The sequence below is a fragment of the Dipodomys ordii genome, unplaced genomic scaffold (genome assembly GCF_000151885.1).
Source record: "Dipodomys ordii isolate 6190 unplaced genomic scaffold, Dord_2.0 Scaffold9, whole genome shotgun sequence".
NCBI classification, from domain to species: domain Eukaryota; kingdom Metazoa; phylum Chordata; class Mammalia; order Rodentia; family Heteromyidae; genus Dipodomys; species Dipodomys ordii.
Genome location: NW_012267225.1, coordinates 23,367,314 through 23,376,040, shown reverse-complemented (window position 1 = coordinate 23,376,040; position 8,727 = coordinate 23,367,314). Strand labels below are relative to the sequence as shown.

At 41.8% G+C, this 8,727-nt stretch overlaps 1 protein-coding gene across 1 annotated transcript in view; it reads left to right on the top strand.

Moving 5' to 3' along the window:
• Positions 1 to 1,406: 1,406 nt before the first annotated feature.
• Nsmaf (neutral sphingomyelinase (N-SMase) activation associated factor) overlaps positions 1,407 to 8,727 on the top strand; it is a 149,562-nt gene continuing 142,241 nt past the window's right edge. The window contains exons 1-2 of the mRNA XM_013009266.1: positions 1,407 to 1,789; positions 2,074 to 2,573. Coding sequence (XP_012864720.1) covers positions 1,407 to 1,789; positions 2,074 to 2,573 — 883 coding nt within the window. The remainder of the gene's footprint in view (positions 1,790 to 2,073; positions 2,574 to 8,727) is intronic.

The following is an 8,727-nucleotide window of genomic DNA, read 5'->3' as shown; positions in this document are numbered from 1 at the left end:
GGGTCTAGGCATTTTGACAAATAAGCAACTGACATAAATGAGGGTCCAACCTGTGGACCCAAGACTTCAATGCAGAATCTTTGTTTTCAGTTACAAGAAAATGGGCCTGAAAGATTTGGCAGTCTAAGAGCAGGAACCTTTAATAGCCCTGTAGAAGTCTCATAAAGAGAGAAACAAGGGAGTAAGGGGATAAAAGGGGTCCCTCTGGTGGCCCCTTAGCCACCTCCTATAGGGGGCAGGCTAGGGGGAAGCAGTTGGGGATCCAGGAGCTAAGATAACCAGCCAGATCCTAAAAGGGAAGAAGCTCAGGTTTAGAGGCTGGAACAGGGTAATTAGCAATTAAATGCTTTCTGGGGGGGGTGGTAAAGGCCTTGCGAGTGGGTATAAGTTTAATACCCAGATAAATCACCAACTGTTGGATAGCCTGCATCTTATTGGGTGAGGCCCAATACCCTCAAGAAACAAGAAAATTAAGACGTGCTACCATATGGGTGGTGGGACTGCCACCATATTGCTTGGCAGGACTGCAGAGGAGAATGTCATTCACATACTGAATAAGGGTTGTAAATTTAAATCCTGTAAGTCCCATGCCAAAGCCAAACAAGTGGAAGCTGCTCGTGAAACACAGTCCAAGTGAACTGCATTGACATTTGGGTAATGGGGTCAGTCCATGTGAAGGCAAAAAGATCCTGAGAGGAAAGCGACAAAGGAATAGAAAAAAAAAGACATCATTTAAATCCAACACAGAATAAAAAGTAATTGGTGCAGAATTGTGGAAAGAAGAGTGTATTAGCTAAATAGGAAAGAGAGGTAACCGCTGCATTTATAAGGTATAACTCTTGCACTAAACAAAATGAGCAATTGGGCTTGGTTACCATCAAGATGTCACTGTTGTAAGGAGAATTAGCAGGGCACAAAAGCCCTTTTCTTAGCAATCTTTAACAATTGGCTGTAATCCCAAAAGGCTGCAGAAAGGGAGGGGGTATTCAGGATGTGAGGGAAAATGCTGAGGGTCACAGGGAAATATGAACTGGAATATGATGTTTGGCAATTGAAGGGTTGTGGGTTCCCAAAGCAAGGGGTTAACTCTGAAGGGTGATAAAGGAAAACCTGAGGAGTCACCAGGCAGGTCCACTAAAGCTATCACAGAGAAAACTGCAGGGGAGGTCAAATCATTTTTGGATTCTGACAGTTGGGAGGGGCATGAAGTAATAGAGGCACCAAAGTCTCTGCCCAGCAGTGGGACTGGACAGCAGGGAATGACAAGAAAGGAGTGACAAAAGGTCACCAGAGAAAAATTACGGGAGTAGGGAGTTTATCTGAGCCTGTAAAATTTACCCTCCACCCTGACAATGGAGGTTTTAGCTAGGTAGGTTAGGGCTCAAAACTCAATAAGCACAGAATATATGGCACTTATATCCCCCAGTAATGAAATAGCCCTACCTGCAGCTATGATTGTTACCCTGGGCGCCTGTGTGATGAGAGTAGTCAGGATCGGGAGTCCAGGGCTTCCTCAGATTTTAACAGCCAGTCCCAGAAGATCAAAGGAGGGTGATGAGGCCTTGGTGATGGCTAACATCCTTGAGAGGATGATGGACAGTCCATGGCCCAGTGCCCCCCCTCATGGCATCTGGGGCATGGTCCAGTTGGCTTTTGCAGCTGTGGGCAGACTGTACCTCTATGGACATGCTGGTTACACCAGTAGCATGACTTGGAGACCTCTCCCTCTTCTTTTGGGGGACAGGATCCCTTCCAATGCCCCTCCAGATCACATCATAACAGAACCCAGGTAGTCCCCATCAGGAAGGAGCCAATTGTGAGACCTGAGGCTAGTGGATCTTTGCCAGCATCTGATACTTGAGTCTTTTGGCCTTTTCCTCCCTGCCATGGTATAACTTAAAGGTAATCTCCAAGTCTTGAGTTGGAGGCATCAGGAGTCCCATGTCTAATTGTTTTAATGTGGCCCAAATATCCAGGCTGTATGGTTGATAAAATAAGTCATTAAAAGGCGTTGGCCATCCACAGACTCAGGGTCCAGGTTCATGAACTGAAGAAGAGCCTGCTTTAGTCTAGCTCAAAAGGCAGATGGATTTTCACTTTGGTTTTGCATCACCTTGGTCATTTTGTCATCGTTGATGGCTTTGTGGGCTGCCTGCTTGAGACCCTCAAATATGCAAGCTATAAAGTGGTCCTGATTCTGGCTGCTGCCCTGGGAGTTGTAGTCCCAGAGGGGCTTAGGGCCAAGGACAGCTGCAGTGTAAGGGAAGCAGGGGGCCAGGGCAGAATCCCAAGCTGGGGTGGGAAGGGGAAAGGAGCGGGCTCCCGAGCCTGGGCCTGGGCAGTGGCAGTGCCCAGCATCTCCGAAAAGTGCTGCATGACAACCTCCAGGGCACTACCAAGCCGTCTAGTGGCTGGCTTGCCACACTCGGGTCAAGCGTATTTCCGGTCTGAAGAGGAGAAAGGGGAGCCTGGAGGGGAAGGAGAGGAGCTTATGGAGGAGAGCCCTGGATTTAGAGAGCGCAAGAGCCAGTCTACAGAGTCAAAGGAGAAAGAATCTGGCAATTTTGTGGCAGGTGAGCATGAGGAACAAAGTGCTGGCTTAAAACTGAACAACAACAAAAAAGTTGTACATAGGGGATTTCCTTCCACTTGCCTGAGCACTCACAGAAATTATGTTAAGTCCTGTAAAATACTGGGATCAAAAGTGCCACTGAGAGGTCATGTGGACTCATTGTCTAGTGAATATCGGGGCCAAACTTGATTATATAAGCATATCAGCTTATGGGGCTAGAGATCAGGTGGAAGCTTGAGGGCCTCCAGATTGTGCAAAAGACAACCTAGAGGGGAATCCTGAGGAATTTGAGACTGGGCCCCACCCATGGTGAGTGCACAGAGTTGACAATAGAGAGCCATGGGCCACCCCAGAGGATCTCTGGTCAGTTAACATGGAGGGAGCAAGCAGCAAGAGGGGTCATCACTACACAATTGCTGGATTCCCTTGGCCTATCTAGCCCAGTGGCCTAGGCTGGGGGAGGGAGGAGGGCTTGGAACTTGGCACCAAGAATTTTCCATCCCAGTGGCCTCAAAAAGAGGGAACTCAGAGCACCCTACAAAGGCAAAAGGTCACTTACTCAGGAAGAAGGGCAGATCAGCTACTAGTGGATGCAAGTAAAGCATTCTGTCAAGGGAAATCACCTTCACGATCCTCTGGGGGGACCTGAGACCAGCACAAGGTCCCTGGAGCTGCTCGAATTCCCAGAGGGAAGAGCAAAATCACCAGGGGAGCCTTGATCCAAGTCACAGCACCAATGAAAGCTCCAGCCCAGAGGACCACAGGGACACCAAGTCACATACAGTATAGTTCATTGTCAGCAAGCTGACAAGGCTGTGTCTTCCAGGCTGGGCACAATGCTTGTCTTTGTGCAAATGGGGTACCTTTCTAGGGGTGGGAAGTACTCTGCAGTTGCAGCTGGAGCCAAAGATAGAATGTAGTCAAGCAGGGTACTGATTGCAGCAGCTGCAGTTATATCTGGCCAGATGAGGCCAAATGGCATTCCTTGTTGCAGCTGGAGGCTGTTGGTCACAGGGGTGGGAGTTAACAATTGTGGCCAGGCCTGGTCTGGCCACCTGATTTGGAGGAAAGGGCTAAGAACCTAAGATGTGGGTTGTGAAATCAAAATGGAGGAGGACATACTAACAGTAACTGTACATTCTAATCTACATTCTGCCCAACTGAGACAGCTCATGGCACAGGATGCTCCCCAGCATCAATGACAGTCCAGTGAGCAACTCAGGCTAACCTGATTCATTCCCACTTATTTTCTTATTTCACTACTGAATCTCAAGGTATAAATGAGAGCATGGCCCACCTTGATGGAGCTTTTGCTAGAATTCTAGCTGTAGAGGACATCAGAAAGCTCAGAGCCAAGATGTAGAATGAATTTCATTTATCTTCAATTTATTGTCTAGGAGCATTTGGCTATTTTTTTAAAATTTGGGCCAGGCCGGTTATTAAGACTAACAGAAAAAAAAATCTTTTGTCTTTTCAGCCCTATATGAACACTATCATGCATTTATGCACTATATATCTATAGATGAATATTTTTATTGCTTCCAAAAATTTTGACACAAATTCTGCTCTAATAAAAACCTGTTTCCATATTTGTGCAGTAATTCATCCATTTGCTCACAATATATTTCTGAAAGTGGAAATGTTGAGTCAATATATGATCTCTTTAGTACTCTTGATATATTTGCTTTACAAGTTGAAAGTGACTCTTTTGAACACCTAAAATCTCAAATAATATAAACTACATGATACCTCAAGTGGAAAAATGTCATACCAAACCTTATGATATGTTGAGTCAAAATACAGACACAGTAAATATATTATATACAATTTTCTTCAGCTATACATTTAAGGTACAAATGGAACATAAATGAATTATGTATTTAGATATAAATACTACTTCAAGACACCTCATTTTATATATAATCAGAAATGTTCAAATAAAAAGAATCCTAAATTTCTGGTAGCAAGAATCTTAGAAAAGGAATGCTGTGTCTGATCCTTCGGAAAGTTTGTACCAATTCATTACATATGTATGAGGCCTAGAGAAGGCACATCTGGACCACCTCATGAGAGACATTGTCACTTAATGTTGAACTCTTTGGGTTCTACAGGAAACCTACCTGAATCTCTACTTTTGTGCAGATAGCTCCCCAGCAGGCAGAATTGACCAGAATTAAGTCATTTTCTCAAAGATGGAACTTAGGGTTTTTTTAACATAGTTTGTTATCACTAGTCAGTTGTACACATGGATTTGTACCTGGATCAGCCTCACCCCCTGTCACTCTCTCACTTCCTGCTTTCTACCTTCCCAAATCAGTCTCAACAAAATTTGTTGTTCACACATGTACATGAAGTATACTGACCATATTACCCTCTGTCACCTTCTCAACTTTGTCCCCCCAACTCATTAGTACCCTAATCCCAGACAGTATCTATTATATATTCCTGTCCTTCATTTTACTTTAGTGCATGCTAACTGTTTAAAGGGGTTTTATTGTGGTATTTCACACATCATACACCTAAAAGATAAATATACATAAACACACATAGTATGGGTTTATGTAACAGGTTTGTAATTATGGGACCAACTGTGATCAGGAGGGGAGAAAATGTTAGAGGGTGAGCAACACAGAATCACATTACATCTCTGCATAAAGTGAAACTCATGAGTATATTTTGACATAAGTGTTTTGGCAACACTTTTTTCTTGGGTTCCAACAGTTTACCATTATTATAGATAAATCAACCTAAAATGGGGACTTAAGATTTAAATGAGGGAAATGAATTTTGTGTTCTTAGTAATCACCCCTAATTTAAAACGTGCAGACTCTATATCATATTATAAGCTCAGGGAGTACAGTTTCAATATTCAAGAAGTACTTCAAATTACCAAGAAGGAAATTCTACTTGGGAAAAAATATCTGTAACTCAATTCACAGTCCCACCTTCTAATATCTTTGAAACCCATCTGTTTATTTGATGGACAGGTTTGAACTCAGAAATCAGATGTGTTTTCCAAAGAAGTTGCTATTCTTAAAGGAGAAAGAATAGCTGACACGTGACAAAAAGCAGAGATTTCCTTGTTTATATTAGTTCGTCGGTGTGGAACAAATCAACAATATGTCTCTTTTTAAGATACTTTGGCAGAGCTGTAGCTTTTTTTCTACTTAGAAATCTCTGCTAACATAATTACAAGGTTGCTTTCCTAAAATATTAGCCTGATGTTAGCTAGCCTGCAGCTCCCACACCAGAGTTCAGAATCCTGTATGCTCTAATGGAAGTTTTTACAAGTACAGCTCTAACAGCAGACAAATGTACTTTCCCATTTTTACTCTCAAATAATAGGCAGAATGACTGCAAGTATCTGATGGTCACGTTAAACCTTGTGAAGGGTCAGATTTCAAGAAAAGCTGGGGGTTGATTGATCCATACATTAATTCAACCAACATGCATCAAGTTCTAACCATAGATCAAGAACTGTGGACTAGGGCTGGGAAGGTGGCTCAGTGGTAGAGCACTTGCCTTGCATGCCTGAGGCCCTGCATTCGATTCCTCAGCACCACATAAGCAAAAAGAAAAAAGCTGGAAGTGGCGCTGTGGCTCAAGTGGTAGAGTGCTAGCCTTGAGCTGAAGAGCTGAGGGACAGTGCCCAGGCCCAGAGTTCAGGCCCCACGACCGGACACACACACACACAAAAAAGAACTGTGGACTACAATAGAACTATGATATAATGAAAAAGATGTGATGAAAACTTAACCGTGTTAGAATTGCTTAGGGGATTATAAGTTGCTTTGCTTACATCTAGTTTGTAAAGAACTTAATCAATTTATCTCTACTTTTTTTGTGGGGCCCAATACAACATCCTGAAAGTTGAAGGTTCTTCTGTGAACTCTGTAATGGACACCTGTCCATCTTGAAGCCTAAATACTTGAAGACTTCATGCATATCCTGTTATTTCTTTCGTGTAGAAGGAAGGCACATGGGGCTTGAAAATGTCTTCTCTGTGAAGTAAGGGTATTGCTTATAGGTAAAATGCTTGCCTAGCAATGCCACAAAATAAAAGAATTCTAGGATATTTATGCCTGTGATGCTTCCTCCAAAATCTATTCCAATAAGGTAACCAGGATGCTATTCATTCACTCTGTAATTCCAAAATACATTTATTAGGTCTTGGCCAATTCATGCCTTTTTGGGTCACCATTTTCCCTAAGAGCTTTCTCTCTCTCTCTCTCTGAATAAGCTTGTTTCTTCACATATATTGTCGTTTATTGTTTTGAATGTTTTTATTATGTCTAAGTAGTTATACAAAAGAGTGACCATTTAACAAAGCAGTTTATGAATAGAGTGTGTCTTAATGAATTTTTTTAAGTTGGTCATGGGATCTGAACTCTGGGCCTGGGCACTGTCCCTCAGCTCTTTAGCTCAAGGTTACTGCTCTTCCACTTGAGCCACAGTGCCACTTCCATCTTTTTCTGCTTATATGGTGCTAAGGAATCGAACCCAGGGCCTCATGCATTCAAGGCAAGCACTCGACCACTGAGTCACCTCCCCAGACTATGGTTTTGCAATATTCTTTAAAGAAAAAAATCCCATTTCCTTTCTCCATCAAAACTAGTCCATGCAAAACCAACTCAAAGCAGGTAGGATGCCAGGTCAAAATTGTTTCAGGAGTCTCTGACAGTCTTATCTCTCTTTCAGCTAATCATGACCCCTAGAAATTAACTATTAAAGACTCACTGTTTGGTATTTGATTTCTATTAATATCTTTTGGTGAGTCATACATGATAATTGAGTAAGAACCCCCTGTTCATTCATTCATTCATCCTTTTGTTCACTTACTATCATCTTCATTTACCCATTTGAATAATCAATAAATGATTAGGGTACCATTTTTAATATATGTTTTTATTGTAAAGATACTGTACAGAAGGGTTACAGTTACATAAGTAAGTAATGAATATACTTCCTATTGAGCATTGTTACCTCCTCCTTTGTTTTCCCCTACCATCCCTCCCCTCCCCACCTGCCCAACTCCTCCCTCCCCCAACAGAAGTTGTCAAGTTCCTTTTCAACATAGTGTCTTGAATATCTCATTGTTACAATGGGTCAACCTGTATCATTGTTTCAGCATTTTGTTATTTTTTCTCTCCCCTCCCCAATTAGAAAAATGTATATAGAAGATGCAAGGCACCAGAATCAAATACCGTGAAAACAGGGGTTATACCATGGGAGAAGAACATACAAGAGAAACAAAAAAATCACAAAGTACATTAAAAAACAACAGCAACAACAATAAAATTTCTGTGTCCCTATCTTGGGGTTCATTTCACTTAGCATCATCTTATATGGTCATATGTACATAGATTTTGACCTTTTCCTGCTTGTCCTAAACATATACAAGTTATTGCAAATAAGGGAAACCATGTAACCTGTTTCTTTGGGCCTGTCTTACTTTACTTATAATTTTTTCCAAGTCTTTCCATTTCCTAACAAATGAGGCAGTGTCATTCTTTCTGACAGAGGCACAGAATTCCTGTATGTATGTACATATATATATATATATATATATATATATATCACATTTTCTTGATCCATTCATCTACTGAGGGGCATCTGGGTTGGTTCCATATTTTAGCTATGGTAAATAATGCTGCAATAAACATAGTTAAACTGGTAGCTTTAGTATGGCCTCGTTTGTGATTGTTTAGATAAATGCCCAAAAGTAGGATTAGTGGATCAAAGGGGATCTCTATGTGGAGTCTTTTGAGGAACCTCCATATTTTCCAAAGAGGCTGAACAAGTTTACACTCCCACCAACAATGCAGTAGGGTTCCCTTTTGGCCAAATCCCCTCCAACCTCTGTTGTTATTAGATTTCTTGATTATAGCCATTCTAACTAGGGTGAGGTGGAATCTCAATGTTGTTTTGATTTGCATTTCTTTTATGGCTAGAGAAGTTCACCATTTCTTCATGCGTCTGTTGGTCATTCTTGTTTCCTCTTCAGAGAAATCTCTAAGTCTTTAGCCCATTTATTAATCAGGCAGTTGTTTCTTTGAGGATTTGTTGTTGAGAGATTTAATTTTTTGAGTTCTAAGTATATTTTAGATATGAGGCCCTTGTCCATTGTATGGCTAGTGAAGATCTTCTCCCAATCC